This window comes from Suricata suricatta, chromosome 9, assembly GCF_006229205.1.
Source record: "Suricata suricatta isolate VVHF042 chromosome 9, meerkat_22Aug2017_6uvM2_HiC, whole genome shotgun sequence".
Taxonomy (NCBI): domain Eukaryota; kingdom Metazoa; phylum Chordata; class Mammalia; order Carnivora; family Herpestidae; genus Suricata; species Suricata suricatta.
Window position 1 is genome coordinate 83,487,717 of NC_043708.1, and position 16,424 is coordinate 83,504,140.

General features: G+C 39.3%; 1 protein-coding gene across 11 annotated transcripts in view; it reads right to left on the reverse strand.

Annotated features, from left to right (window-relative positions):
- Positions 1–16,424, reverse strand: part of PPIP5K1 (diphosphoinositol pentakisphosphate kinase 1) — a 40,234-nt gene that overhangs the window by 2,325 nt on the left and 21,485 nt on the right. For 4 of the 11 annotated variants that reach the window (XM_029951589.1, XM_029951588.1, XM_029951584.1 and 1 more), the window contains 3 exons: positions 15,386–15,511; positions 9,359–9,496; positions 1,108–1,221 (listed from right to left, as the gene is read on the reverse strand). In XM_029951589.1, the coding sequence (XP_029807449.1) occupies positions 1,108–1,221; positions 9,359–9,496; positions 15,386–15,511 (378 nt within the window). Of the gene's footprint in view, positions 1–1,107; positions 1,222–9,358; positions 9,497–10,987; positions 11,171–14,623; positions 14,687–15,385; positions 15,512–16,424 lie in introns of all 11 variants that reach the window. The other 7 variants (XM_029951586.1, XM_029951585.1, XM_029951583.1 and 4 more) reach the window with 3 other exon arrangements.

Sequence of the window (16,424 nt, forward strand, 5' to 3'; positions counted from 1 at the left end):
TGCCCTAACTCCAAATTCCCATGGGCCCTCATTCCTACTTTGGAAGCATATCAATGCTGTATTCCAGTGGTTCATAATTAGGGGCATTGTAATAGCACTGTATGATGACAGATGGTAGCTACACTTATGATCACAGCATAACGTATAGACTTGTTGAACCACTATGTTATATAACATTGCATATCAACTGTACGCAGATTTAAGAAATTATATAATAATATAATTTTTAAAAAAGATTTCCAGGAGCACAAAATCCATAAATATCCAGGAGAGAGGTAAAAGGAGCAATGGCAAGGTGAATGTAAGAGAATCTGAAATTGAGGGGAAGAACTCTTGGTGTCAGGAAGGGATGTTTCTTCTCCATACAGAATGCCAATTCAGCATTTAACTCAATGCTGAAATATGAATCTTTGCTATTCAGTCCTATCCAAGTAAAACAATAAAAGCCATGTTTGATTTTCATTATTTCCTGGAGGCAGGTTGAATTAGGAAAGTATTTTTCCATCACTGGTGTCTCTGGCCCTTATACTCTCTCTGATTGTCACCAGTATCTCCCCTAACCTGCAATTATCCTAAGAACTCCTTGTGACTCCACTGTTCACACTGTTATCAAGGAAAATTAGTATTGGCTAGATATCATAAAGAAGAGATGGGAAAAAGCAGCACCTCAACTTGAACTAATAGGTGAGAACAGACAACCTCACAGAAAGAACATGTGGAAAGTAGTAGCAGATACTAGTTTCTTTCTCCCAACTTTTCTATATATCCAGGTTTCCTCCCAAGTCACCTATACTTGAGAAAGCTGTAGAGACAAAATGGGAATCTGAGGAGAATGAAGTTTCCATCCTTCCTTCCCAAAGGACCTTCTGGGACACTATCTTTTAGGAATCTCTCCAATGAAATAGACGGGCCATGGAGAATAGAGATGAGATAGAGTAAAGAAATCCTCCCTTCACCTTGGAAACAGCAGATGACCCTGCCTCCCCTACTGGTTATTCCTGGTCTTTGAACCCTCCTCTTCGTTTCCCTCCTGAGATAGGTCCCTAATTCATCACGCCCTCAATCCCTCTTGGCCTTTGTCCAGGCAGTTCCAAAAGCATTACTTACACCAAGGGGGCTTCTCAGAGCGCTGCCGGAGTTGTAAGGTCGGTGAATGAAGAGTACGGGGTGGAGAAAATGGGCTATCTGAGGCTTGGTTGCTGTGCATAGAGTCAAAGAGGGCTGGATAGAGTGGGGAGAGAGAAGGAAAGAAAAAACGAGTTTGAGGAAGAATCCAAGAACCACGGGTTCTCAACCTAAGTCAAAACAAACTTACGCTTTCTCAGGCTGAGAAGTAGCATTTCCTAGGGACCCTTCACACAAACCATTTTTAATATTTTAAACTATATATTATCAGTATTTTCAAACATTTTTATTCCCCCATCACCCCGTTTTTTAAAAAAGTAGTTGAAAGACTAGTACAATCCATACTGATACATGTATCTCTTACATTTACACATCACTGTGTTAACATTTCACCATTTTTGTTTCATCCATTTCTTCATGCTGAAGTTCTTTTTTAAAAATGACATTATAAACATTTCAGCTCTAAATCAATCAATATTCATCTCTAAAATGTAAGGAATTTTTCTCCTATATAGCCACACACCATTAACAAACCAAACAAAATTTAATAGTAATACCCTAATATCATCTAATGCCGAATTCATATTCAAATTTCCCTTGAATATTCAAAAAATGTCTTTTATAGTAACAGCCAAACATGAACCATGCATTGCATTTTATTATGTCTCCAAAGTCTATTTTGATCTAGAATATTATGCCTCCCTCACACACACACCATTTATTTTCCTCACAGTGAGTTTTTGAAAAAAACAGGTCAGTTGTCTCACAGAAATATCATGTCCCACATTCTGGATTTGTCTGATTGCTCCCTCATAGAATCACTTAACTTGTTTTACTACTGCTTTTATTTCCTATAAACTGGAAGTTAGACATAAAAGGCCTGATTAGATGATTCAGTTTAAATAATTTTGGTAAGAATATTTCAAGAGGTGATCCGATGTACTTTATATCACATCATATTAGAGGCACATAATGTCTCACTGTCTCACTAAGTAAAGCTAAGTTTACTAACTGGGTTAAAGTGGTAGACACAAGATCTCACCACTGTAAAGTTTTCTTGTTCTGATTAGAGGTAATCCTTTGGCACTATGCAACCCAATCAACATTTCACCTAATTATGTTAGGATCCATTAATCTTTAATTATTTAAGTGATGATTTTTTAATTCTACCAAACCTCCAACATTTATTAGCTGGCATATTTTCTGTAAAGAAGAGCTTTCCCTGGGGCTATTTGATTACACTGAACTGCTGTTCTTACTGAAAAGGTAGAATAAGAGTTTATTTCCTTTCAATTAGTTTTCAGAGAAAAGAGGTGGTAAAAAGCATTCTCCAATTGTGGCAGATGAGAATTATTTTAGTTTTACTTTCCTTTTAGTAGAATTACTTATTATTTATTACGAGCTTATAGATTTTTATATATTCAGTGTACTTTAATCAATTACATTAAAAATTATTTTTAAATACTAAAATGCGGGGTGCCTGGGTGGCTCAGTGCACTGAGTGTCCAACTTTAGTTCAGGTCATGATCTCAAGGTTCATGGGTTCGAGCCCTGCCTTGGGCTCTGTGCTGACAGCTCAGAGCCTGAAGCCTGTTTCAGAAGCTGTCTCCCTCTCTCTCTGCCCCCCCCTTCTCTCTCTCTCTCAAAAGTAAGTAAACATTAAAAAAATTTTTAAATGCTACAATGTTCTGATTCTGATCAGTGGGAGCCTCTTCAGGGCTTGATTGCTTCCTTGCTTTTGTTATAATATGCCTCAGGACCATCTTGGAATTCCCTTGCTCTAGACCATGCATTCTCAACAAAATTCGTTCTGGTGAGGGTGAAAAAAATCTTAGATATTCCACTGGTTTGTAGTCCATCACATGGCCACAGACCATAACATTGTATATTTGTGGCATTAAAATTCCATGTGGTGGACGGCTACAAGAGAAAAACTGCCTAAAAGGCTCTGGGGAGGGAGTATGAACATTGGATTTCTTTTCACTTATTTAGCACTTCTTTAATTTATCCTAACAATGTTTTTCAGTTTTCAGTGTAGAAGTCTTTAAATTTCTTGGTTAAATTTGCTCCCAGGTATTTTATTCTTTCAGATGCTATTCTAAATGGTATTGTTTCTTAATTTCCTTTTTGGATTGTTCAATGTTGGTTATACAAACACAATAAATTTTTGTGAGTTTATCTTGTACCCTGCAACTATGCTAAATTTGTTCATTAGTTTTGGATTTTTTTTTTTTGAGGATCTTTGTATTTTTTCTATATAAGGCCATGTTCTCTACAAACAGAGATAGTTTAATTTCTTCCCTCCCGATTTCAATGCCTTTTTTTTTTTCCTTACCTAATTACTCTGCCTAAAATTTCCAGGACAATGTTAAACAGCAGTGGTGAATGTAGGCATCTTTGTCTTATTCTTGAATGTAGGGGGAAAACTTTTAGTCTTTTACCATTGAGTATGATGTGTGTTATTGGTTGTTCATAAATGCCCTTTATCATGTTGAGGAAGTTTCCTTCCATTCCTAGTTTGCTGAGTGTGTTTTTCATGAAAGGGTACTGGATTTTATCAACTGCTTTTCTATGTCAATTGAGATGATTGTGAGCTTTTCTTTGTTCTTTTTTATTTTTCAAAAGATTTTATTTTTTAACTTTAAAAAATAATGATAGAACTATTTTTTAAGTTTATTTATTTATTTTGAGAGAGAAAGCATGCACATGCATGGGGGAGGGGCAGAGAGAGAGAGACAATCCCAAGCAGACTCCGCTCAGTGTGAAGCTTGACTTGGACTCAATCACATGACTGTGAGATCATGAACAGAATGGATATCAAGAGTCTGATGCTTAACTGACTGAGCCACCTAGGTGCCCCTTTTAATTTTTAAATATTTTTATTTTTATTTTAGAGAGAGAGAGTGCACATGCAAGCAAGGGAGAGGGGCTGGGGTGGAGCAGAGAGGGGAGAGAGAGAGAGAGGGAGAGAGGGAGATACTTCATGTTTAGCACAGAGCCCAATGCAGGGCTCGATCCAACAGACCTTGGGATTGTGACATGAGCAGAAATCAAAAGTAGAACACTCAACCAACTGAGCCACCCAGGTGCCCCTCCCTTTGTTCTTTTAATGTAGTATATTACATTACACTTGATAGATTTTCTTACGTTGAATCATGCTTGCATTTTTTTTTTTCCACCCTTGCATTTTTGAGATAAATTTCACTTAGCCAACTTGCTGTTAGATTTGGTTTGCAGTATTTGGTTGAGAATTTTTGAATTTTTGCTTCTCTATTCATAAGGGATATTGGTTAGTAGTTTTATTTTCTTATGGTGTCCTTATCTGGCTTTGGTATTAGGGTAATGATGGCTTCACAGAAGGTGTTTCCTCTTCTTCTATTTTTTTGGAAGACTGTGAAAAAGACTGGAGTTAATTCTTATTAACTATTTGGTAGATTTCACTAGAGTAACTATCTTGTCTTGTAATTTCCTTTGTTGAAAAGTTTTTGGGGTGCCTAGGTGGCTCAGTTGGTTAAACGTCTGGCTTCGGCTCAGGTCATGATCTCAAGGTAAGTGGGTTCAAGCCCCACGTCAGGCTCTGTGCTGACAGCTAGCTCAGAACCTGGAGCCTGCTTCAAATTCTGTACCTCTCTCTCTCTCTGACCCTCCCCTGCTCACACTGTCTCTCTCTGTCTCTCAAAAATAAATAAAACATTAAAAAAAAGTTTTTCTACTGATTCAGTCTTTTTCTCTGTTACAGCTTATGCTCAGATTTTCCATTTCTTCTTGGGTCAGTTTTTATAGTTTGTGTGTTTCTAGGCATTTGTTCATTTCATCTAGTTTATCCAATTCGTTGGCATATAATTATTCATAGTGCTCTCTTATAATCCTTTTTATTTCTCTAAAGTCAGTAGCCATGTTCCCAGTTTTAGTCCTGATTTTGGTTATTTCCATCAACACTTGCTTTTTCTTAGTCTAGCTAAAAGTTTGTCAATTTTGTTAATTTTTTTCGAAGAATCAACTTTTGGTTTAGTTGTCTTTCTGTTTTCTATTCTTTACTTTTTTTACCTCTGTTCTAATTCTTATTATTTCTTTTCTTCTACTAGCTTTGGGTTTAATTTGCTCTTCTTTTTTTAGTTCCTTAAGGTATAAAGTTAGGTTTTTGGTTTACCATCTTTGTGTTTAAATGTAGGTGCTTACAAGCTATAAATTTCACTCCTAGCATGATTTTGTTACATTCCATAATTTCTGGAATGTTACATTTTCCCTTTCATTCATCTCAAAGTATATTCTAATTTCCCTTGTGATTTCTTCTTTGACCTATAGGATAAGAATATGTTTAATTTCAGGGTGCTTGGGTGGCTCAGTTGGTTAAGCGTCCAACTTCAGCTCAGGTCATGATTTCACGGTTTGTAAGGTTAAGGCATACATCGAGTTCTGTGTTGACAGCTCAGAGCCTGGAGCCTGCTTCAATCATGTTTCTCGCTCTCTCTGCCTCTCCCCTGCTCCCACTCTATCTGTCTCTCTTGTCTCTCTCTCTCTGTCAAAAGTAAACATTAAAAAAAGAACATGGTTAATTTCTACATATTTGTGAAATTTCCAGTTTTCCTTCTATTAATGGTTTCTAGCACCATTCCATTGTGGTTAGAGAGGATATTTTGTATGATTTTAAGTCTTTAAAATTTATTTAACTTTTCTGTGTCCTGCATATGATCTGTCCTGGAGAATATTCCATGTGTACTTAAGAAGAATCTCTATTTTGTTGGTGACGGAATGTTCTACATGTCTGTTAAGTTTAGCTAGTCTATAGTATTATTGAAGCTGTTTCCCTACTGATTTTCTGTCTGGCTGTTTTATCTATTATTAAAGGTGAGATATTAAACTATTATCAGAGAACTATCCATTTCTCCCTTCAATTCTGTCAATGTTTGCTTCATATATTTAGGGGCTCTGTTGTTTGGTGGGTATATGTTTATGAATTTTGTATATTCTTGATGAACTGACCTTTTTATCAACATATAGTGACCTTCTCTGTTTCTTGTAACAATTTTTGACTTAAAGACCATTTTGTCTGACAATGGTATAGCTACCCTGGCTCTCATCTGGTTATTATTTGCATGGAATATCTTTTTCTATCCTTTCACTTACAACCTATTTGTATCTTTGGATCTAAAGTGAATTTTGTGTAGATAGCATATAGTTAGATAATTTTTTTAAAAACCCATTCTGTTAATCTCTGCCTTTTAATTGGAGAGTTTTATTCATTTACATGTAAAGTAATTACTGATAAGGAAGGGCTTAATTCTGGCATTTCACTATTTGTTTCTATACCTTGTATGCCCATTAATATAGACTTGTGATGATTGTTTTATTAATTTGTGTTGTTATATATGACACACAAAAAAGAACTTACAAACCAAAAATACGGTAACACTGACTTTTATATTTACCAACGTAGTTACCTTTACCGCTGTTCTTTATTTCTTATTTCTTAGTATGGTTTCAAGTCACTATCTTGTGCCCTTTTATGCCAGCCTCAAAGGCTACTTTTAGCATTCCTGGGAAGGTCTTAATTTCTCTTTCATTTCTGAACAGTTTTACTAGATAAATAATTCTTGGCTGACATTTTTTTTTTCTTTTAGCACTTTAAATATGTCATCCTACTGCTTTCTGCCCTCTGTGATTTCTGATGAGAAATCGGTTGTTAATTTTACTAAAGATCTCTTGTGTGTGACAAGTTGCTTTGCTCTTACTACTGTAGTGGCTCTCTTTGAATTTATCCTTCCTGGTGTTTGAATTTTCTGGATGTATAGATTTGTGTCTTTATCACATTTGAGAAGTCTTCAGAGCCATTAATCAAATATTTTTTCTGCCTTTCTCTTTCGGGACTCCCACTGTGCATATGTTGATATTCTTGATGGTATCCCACAAATATCTTTGACTCTGTTAATTTTTTTCATTCTTCTCTCTTTCTCCTCCTCAGACTGGACACTTTCAAAGGACTTATCTTTAATTTTGCCGACTCTTCTGCCTACTCATATCTCCTAAGAAACCCTCTACTGAATTCTGCATTTGTTATATTTTTCAGTCCCAGAATTTGTTTGGTTCCTTTTTATATTTTCTATCTCTTTAATGATATTCTGTGTTGGCTGAGACATCATTCTCTTGATTTCCTTTAGTTCTTTGTCCATGGTTTCCCTTAGATCTTTAAGCATATTTAAGATAGCTGATTTAAAATCTTTGTCCTAGTAAGTCTAATATCTGTGCTTCCTCAGGGACTGTTTCCATTAATTTCTTCTGTGAATGGATCATACTGTCTTGTATCTTTGTTGAAAACATTATAATTTTGAATATAATGTGTTAACTCTGAATATCAGATTATTCCCCCTCCTATCTTCATTGTTTACAGAGGGCTGTGGCTGTTTAGTAGTGATTTTTCTAAACTCTTTTTGTGAAGTCTATCTTCTTGATCATAGGTAGACTCTGAATTCTCTGTTCCTTTATCTTGTTTCACAGCTAGTGTTTGGACAAGGATTTCTTTGAATGCCAACAACCAAAAGAAGAGGAGGGGAAGATGGGAGGAAAGGAGGAGAAGGTAAGGAAGAGGAGTTCTCCCAGTCTTTGCAGATTGGTTCTGTGCTGAGGTATTCCTTCAACACTTAGCAAAACTGTTTACAAGTCTCCCTTGGTCTTCAATTCTTGCTCATGCTGAATATGGAGTTCAACCAGAGGTAAAACCTTAGGGTCATCTTGTGTGTTTTCTGCACATGTGTCCCTCCCTAGCATGCAAATGGCTTCTAAATTCCCCAGCATATGTGGGTGTCTTTGAATTCCTTAATTTTCCAAAAAAATTTCTCTCCCTGAGTCTTTACCTCAGGCTTTCAGTACACTCATTGTTTGCCTCAATTATAATTTTTGCCCCAGGAAGCAGCATGTTGTTCATATGCCCTACAATGTTTTCAAGGAATACTCTCTGTACTTTTTTGCTCTGGTTCAGATCCAAGTTAAGGGAAACAAAAAGAAGCATCCTATGACAGTTCTTTCAGTTAGACAAGTTAGAATAGATAAGTTAGAATAGACAAACACAATTGTTTGAGAATAAAGTCTGTTCTCTTCTCTTTGGAACCAGAGACCAGGGTCCCACAATGAGAAGATGGCCTGCCATCTTTAAGACTGCTGCCAAAGTTGGGGAGAGGGTGGGATAAGAGATAGTAAAATGATGGGAAGCTTCCTCCCATTCTTAGGTTGCCTCTTTCTCAATTGACCATTTTACTGGTTGCTGCAAACTTTTGATTATTTTCCAGAGTTCTGACAAAGCTGATTCTTATAGTTTTTGCTTGATTTTTTGGTGTTTCTATGAAAAGACAAGCCTTTGAAACAACCTATTAATTTTTATATTTAGATTTCTAAACCAGAAGTATATCCTAGTATACAAAACAAAATATGGATTCAATTTTTAAAAAAAAATTTTTAATGTTTTATTTTATTTTTGAGAGAGAGAGACAGCATGAGCAGGGGAGGGTCTGAGAGAGAGGGAAACACAGAATCTGAAGACAGGCTCCAGGCTCTGAGCTAGCTGTCAGCACAGAGCCCGACGCGGGGCTCAAACACATGAACTGCGAGGTCATGACCTGAGCCAAAGTCGGACACTTAACCAACTGAACCACCCAGGTGCCCCTTGTTAAAAAAATTTTTTAATGTTTTATTTTATTTTTAAGAGAGATAGAGTGGATTCAATTTTAATTTTTGTCGAGTGGCAACTCAGTTGTACCAACTCCACTTATTAAAAAGTCTATCTTTCCCCCAGTATTTTGAAATACTAACTTCATTTATTTCTAAATTTTCTATTTTGTTTGATTGGTCTCTCTGTCCATTCATATACAATACTACAAATGTTTTCATTATAGAAGTTTTATAGAATGCTGTAAAATCTGATAGGGCTAAAAACTTTTCATTACTCTTCTTTTCAGGGTTTTTTTTTTTTTTTGGTTACTCTTGCTTATTTTTCAATGACAACTTCAGAACCAATTTGTCTGACTTTAGAAAAACAGCAGCATTTTTATTGGAATTATGTTAAATTTATAAATTAGCTTGGAAAGTCATGATGTTCAATTGGCCTGTGCAATTAAACAATTTTTCAAGTCTACTTTTTTGTCTTTTTGGAGTGCCTATCTTTTTAACTTATTACTCAAGTTCCAGGAAGCACAGGAGTAGAGACAGAGACAGAGGTACAAGGTAAGAGTATTCTTCATACCTGCAGATGCCTGTGCTTGGGCATCAGTGTGGCGCTGGCAGACACTACTCAGGAATTCACTCACTTGACGCAGGGAAAGGGCATTATGCAGTGTTTCCAGAGGGTAGATGGTAGGCACCATGGAACACCCTTCAAATCCTGTTAGAAAAGAGATGAGCAAAGTCAATGGTATTCCTGCCAGATATACCCCAACTGTCCAAGGAAGCATGGAGAGTCCCTGAGAATCAGGAGAATCAGTGGCTTTTGGAGATGGAGAATCCAAGATTCTCAAGAGTGGGAACTCTTTAGACCCCCTACAGGAGTCTGTTTCTCACCTCCAGATTTCCTAAAAAATCTACCTGCTAAGGCCTCCAAGTGAATCGAATCACCTCTGATCCTACCTATGGAGAGCCTGCAGTGACCCATGGGAAAATCAACAGAATTCCAATAGGGTAAGCACCTACATTGCTCTTGCTCTTTCTTGGGGAATAAAACAAAAGTCCAGAGATAATGGTGAAATTATAGGTCTAAATGAGGTAGGGAGGTCATGGAGCTGGGAAGAAACAGCAGGTTTCAGGAATCATGTAAAGAGAACTGGATTAAAAGAGGAGGGCATGGAATCTGAGGAGGGGTTCATGCAGATATGGATAGAAAGACTAGCTGGCAGCTAGTCTGGAAGCAAGCTAGAGTGCATGCAATACACATGAAGCTCAGCCCAGGAAAACCACATGCATGAACAGGCTGGGGGATGGAAGTTCTTTCTTGGTCATTTCCATCACATCAAAGCTTCTCCCTTCTGCCCTCATTGGAAAACCCCAGAAGACTTGCTAGAATTTCTCTAGTCCATCAGGAAAAGGAGGCAAACCCCTAGGAAAAAGAATAAATACTGATTCTCTGCCCTGAACCCAACAATTCTAATGTAGATTCACCAGTCTGGGTTGGGTGAAGGGTAAACTTAAATTTGGAACCTTAATCCCAGGGCCTGTTGATGAAAAAAATAATAAAAAGTCCCCATTACAGGATCAAGAAGCACACATCCTAAGTACTTTTTCAGCCCTCAATCTTTCCTATGTCTCTTTATACCTCCTTAAAGAAACCAAGAGTAGTCACGACAACAATACCTATGTAAGACATAGCCTCCAGTTCACTAATGACTAAAATCTATAATTCAAAAAGATTATATCTAACCATCTTCTAAGCTCTGGCCCTTGTTTACTTCAAAGATTCAATTAAGACACTTGTGTCTCAATTTCCTCTGTACTTTTAGTGGCAGGAGCATAGGAGAAGTATATAGTCTTTAGCTCCTCAGAGTGGCTAGAAAAATATTTGGATTTGAAGATGGTAGTAGCAGAGGGTTATAGAGATAAGATCAGATTCCAGGGCAAGAGACTATTCCTATACTGAATAAAATTGGGAATGGGTAACATTAGGAGGCAGTTAGGAAGGAGAACAGAAAGGGGAGGAGCAGCCAATGTTACAGCTACCAGGCAGTCTGGCCCCAATCCCATCCAAGCAACTAAATGCAAGTCACATAACCTTAGGGTAAATAGGAGAAAGGAATAGGTGGACTCTCCTGCCAGAAGTGCAATAAGCAAAGCAGTCAGTCCCAGGCAGGGTAATGGTAGCAGCCAGCTTGGTGGCAGGGGGTACCGTAGAGGCACTCGGGGTCATCCTGGCCTGAGCGCAGCCAGTTCCGGAAGAGGCGCAGGTGGTAGGAGCACTGGTGCAGGTGATGCGCCAGCGTGGCATCCAAGGAGACTGGCCGGCCCCCTGGACAGTCAGAGGAAAAACTGCGCAGCAACCGGACCACAGGGTGCTGGTCATCCAGCAGCTCTGGAGGGGATGGGGGGGCGGGGACCACAGCAGGAAGCACAAAGATAAAGAAAGAGAAGAGGAAGAGACAATGAGGGGGGCACTGAATGGCACAAGCATTACTAGGAAGTGGGACCACTCAACTCCAAGGTGAGCTAAGAGAGAAGCAGAGATGGTCAGAATCACTGGGTATCTCTTGCAGAGAAGAAGACTGTTGGCATCACATGAAGTCTCAAAGAAGAGGCTAATGAGACCTCATCATACAGTAAGGCCCTCCTCTCTCTCACTGAGGATAAATTAAGTCACTCCTTACAGACAGCAGTCACATCATTCTAGATGGAGGTAAGCTGGCAGTTTTGTGGCTGGAAGTCTTTTTTTTTTTTAGGTCTTGATTAGAGAGCTCCAGTGTCCCTGGTCATCCCTGAACAAACCCTCCTTAGGGCCTGCTTCACAGACAAATGTATTTATAAAGTTAGTATAGAGATGCAAAGATTCAAAGTCACTTAGAGAAGAGTGTCAAGAATGGTAGAGGGTATCAAGATAAAGTTTGAAGCTAAAAAGGCTCAAGCCAGGCCCACTGGACCAGACTCTAAAATAGCCACAAACAGGGAAGGTATTAGGTAGGGGAGTAAGATGACTGACAGGAGACCAGGTATTGAGATCCTTCTATACAGAGCATGTAAAAAACAGAATCAATATGTGAAAATTATGATATTGACTAATCATCCTTTACCCTAACCCAGATATACAGATTTTTAAAAATATTTGCATAAATATCAGGATTCAGGGGACACTGTATCCATTACATAAGCAAAAAAAAAAAAAAGTTAGATAATTTTTTATTTTCTTCCCATTGCTGTCTAACTTTCTTCAGCTGGTGAGTAGAAAGCTTCAATACTGAACCACGTACAATTTTAGCTGCTTGGTAAACTTTGTGGATATATGCAATTCAAATGCAAAAGGTTGAAGGGAATGAAAGGCATGTGGAAAGGGACATAGGAGGAATAGTAAGAAAAAGATCCTAGGGGAAAAGTATGTGGTCTTGAGACATGATGGTACAGAGAAGGTATGTCAGGGTAGCTAACGAACTCCCAGACCAGAAGTGGTTCCACAGACTTATCTCATAAGACTATGATTTCCAGAGACCTTAGTATGGATGTCAGGAGTGGTTTCAGCTCTACCCAGGCATGTGTATCCTAGAAGATAACGGGCTTGGTAAATCCAATAGGTACACTGTAACATTCTGTATGAGGGTAAATTAGTCTCTTTTCCACTATATTAGTTCCCTTTGGTGAGGTCAGCACGCAGTTTAGTAATGGGCCATACTTGTAGACTCGATGTAGTCACAGGACATAGAGGCAGGGATAGGCTGAGAGATATTCTTCTGGTAAGGTGAGATAGTGCCTTGCCTCATTTCCAAAGCTAGGTCAGCTTTTCCAGCTGCTATTTCAAAGACAGACATCATGGCAAGGAGATGGTGATGATGGAACAGTAGGTTGGCATATTGTTGGGACTAATCTGCCATAAACAACAGTAGACAGAGCATCCACTCTGTAATTGCTGGGTCAGTCAAGCAAGATTTGACCAGAGGTAGAGCCCTCATGTTGTCCTGAGTGACAAATTAAATCTAGATAATCTTCAGCAAGAGACATAAGAGCTCCAAATTTCTCCTACAGATAGATCCCAGATGCTGGCATCTGAGGCACTTTAGCCTCCAAACGCAAGTACAAGAAAACCGAAAGGCCTCTGAGGAAATGTGAAGGGTGTCAAAGGAGATCTTGAATTTTCTCTCCTGTACTATATCTGAATTGTCCAGGTCTTTTTTCTGCTCTTCCTTTGGTAGAATTAATTCTTCTCTTCCTGAACTGGTGAGGCTGCTAAGTAAGGCTTCGGGGAACAAGAGGTATATGGGTTTGAGGATCTGTTTTATGAATTTGGATCTTTTCTCAAAAAGCCTAAGACCTAGGCTAAATCAGTGATTTAGCTCTGATTTCAGGTGCCCAATTTCCTGATACTACATTCTATACTCTAAGTAATACGTCTCTTAAGTCCAAGTCCCAGGTTGTGGGGTTGGGGTTGGTGCATGAGGTTCTACTCTGGAGATGACTGTGGTACGTGAAGGCCAGAAGAATTTGAAACTAAATGTGAAGGCACAGCCATGCCACTCCAAAAGGGGAGCTCCTATCACAGGCACAAATGGGAGCCAGGTGGGGTTATAAACTGAGCAAGTATAGGCTGGACTACCTAGGGGGATTTCAGCAGTGCCTACTGGAGAGGTATGGCCTGACTGGGCTAAAATCTAGCAGCTGCCACTGGCTATGAAGGTTTTTCCAGCCAGGAAGCCAAGCTAATTTTACCTCCTTTGGAGAGTCTTAATTCTCAGACAGAAATCATATATAAAGAAACCAGATTTACCCTGAAAACAAGATACAAGGTAGAGAGAAACTAGAAATATAAATGATAAAAAAGGAGTAAGTCCTGGGTTCCCCTGCCATGCCCTACAAAGAGACCACAGCCCTTCAAGTTTTGGTTTACACAGATGTCTAAACTCTCCCACCTTAGCATGACCAGACCAGTTCTTCAATATTCTTGAAGTATTATCCATTCCTAAGTCCCCCAGAATTCCCAGGTTACACCTCAAGCTTCACTTCAAGCTTCTCTGAGATAGCAGTGTCTTAGGCTGGGGCTACAGGGAAACTGTAATAACTCGTGTTGTATAGCCCAAGGTACAATCCCTTTTCCTTTACCTACTACCTCCTACTCCCTTCTTTCTCTCTTTATCCCAAATCGGTCTGGGCTCCTGTTTTCTAGGCCCATGCCCTAGGTTAGTAGTAACATAAAGCAAATGTCAGGAGCACAAGAGCCACATAAAGTACACACAATGATAGGAGATAGGAATATGGTGATGGAAAACTGTAAACTCAAGACCTTATGGGTTTGCTTGGGAACTGGAAACTGTAGCAATATTGCTTTAAAAGAGAAACAAATTAGTCATTCACTCCAACAAAGAGTTGGAGAAAAAAACAGGAAGACCAAATTGTACAAGCTGAGGAGGCGGGGCGGGGGGGGGGGGGAAGATATGGGGATGATACAGGAAATACTATTCTCTTCCTAAGAAGGAGAACCATTGCCATGTTTGTACAAAGCCCAGCAGTCATGTGATGGGAAAGGGAGAGGTCTAATTAATGTTTTGGTGATGATACTGAAAAAAGTAACAGAACAGTGATGATGGTGACCATGGATGTAAAACCCTGAGTTGCCACACAGATAGGGTAGCCAGGCTGCAGCCAACACTAAAGTTTGTCACAACAAGGGGTATGTCCCAAGAGGGACACTTGGTGAGTGGTTCATTCAGAAACAACAGGTTGTCAACATAGTGGAAGACAGAAGCAGAGTCAGTGTCAGAACTCAGAGGTTAAGTGTCTGGAGGTGACATGATGAAGGGAAATGACATTGAGTCAGAAGCAAACGTACCGTTAGTCGGATGCTTTGCAAACGACACAGAAAATCGTTTTACGGCCGGGACAAACAAGAGCTCTGGGGAAAAAAGACATCATGGGGATTATACCCACCCCTGTCCCCACCCTCTGCTCTGGAATTTGCCCACAATATACTCTGTTCTTTACAGTTAGTGTATGACCTGCTCCCACCCCACCCCTTAGATTCCTGACTACTACTCCTTTGGTATAATCTCCTTGTAGGAATCTGTGTGTCATCTCTACCACAGTACGACCCACAAACAACCCTAATTTCACCACCACATTCTCTTTCTGATCATTTGGAAATAAAATCTGTGTAAAAACTTTCATCCCTTCCCCCAGTCTCTTTCCATATCATCTTTCCTGCCTTGGCTGAGCAACTTCCTCATCTCTGATTTCCTAGATTTTAATCAAGATTCCACTGCATTCTTCCTGACCATGGATCATCCTCCTTGGTCCTTGCTCCTATAGGCCAGAATCCAGGAAAGAATATAAAGGTGGAGTAAATTGATGTAGCAGGGCTGTATGTGGGAGATTATGAAGGGATAAGCATAAATAGGCAGTATTTGTATGGTGAGAGGGAATGCAAATGGAGGGGTGGATGGGGTCTTCGTTCTTCCTCCCCTCTATAACTGATGAAGAAAACTTGTTATAAGGCCAGGGTCAGTGCCATCTTAAGTATGAATAGTTCTTGAGCTGTGTCTGTGCTGGGGGACAAGTGAAGAAAAGAGTTTCCCCCCAAAACCCACCCACATACCATCTCGGTGCTTCAGACTGGCAGGTGGTAGCTTTTTGCCATGGCTGCGGGCGTAGTCCTGAAGATTCGGGGCGCTGGAGGAGCCGCCCAGCACTGTGGTGCTGAACAGCCCTGTGCACTGTGAGCCTGCAAGGCCGGGAGTGCATTAGTAGCCACGCAAAGCTGCAATTACCACACAGAAGTACACATAACTTCACATAACAACATTAAGACACACACATATAGCTACTCAGAGCCACCACCATGGGGCCACTACTCATAACCACAAACAAATTTCACTATTGTCCATAGCCACACTGGGCAAGCAAGGTAGGGATTCTGCCAAAGATCTACATAGTAGAGACAAGAGGCCACTACAAATATGTTAGTCATATTAGGGGACTCAAAGCTACTGAAAAGCATAGACTATGTTCTCCAGGTGCCTCTTAGAAATGCTAAAAGAATAGGTAGCTCTCCCTAGATCTCCCTAGATTTAATTCAGTGCACCTTACCCTGGATATAGGATTTGAAGAATTGAGCAATATAATCCCTTATAGACTTAAAAGGAAAGAACTTTGATTGAAACTAGAGACAAAGTTTTGAGCACTCAATTCAAATTCCAAGTTTATATAACTTTCAATTCCTCCTAAGTTTTTCATCCAACATTCCCTTCCTTCTATCTCTCTTCAGGTCTTTTTTAAATTTCCCAAGAAAAGAAGTATGAGACTCACTGAATTTTTAAAGCTGGAAGGGACTTAAAGATCATCCAGTACAATCTTCTCATGTTAGAGGTGAAGAAACTGAGAGTCAAAAGGAGTCTTATTTACTCAAGGTGATATAGTTTGTTAGGAGCTAAGGTAGACTAGAATCCAGGTCTCCCGATTCTGAAGATCAGTTGTGTTCAGTTAGAAAAGAAATAATTATTTTTTTCATCAAGAAGAAACAGAGCATTGTTTCTGAAGTGAAGATGGACCCAAATTAAAGGCATGTGAAGAGTCAGGTGATAACATGCAGGGCATGCCTACTATGTGCTGAAAAACCTATTAAGAAGGAGGACCTT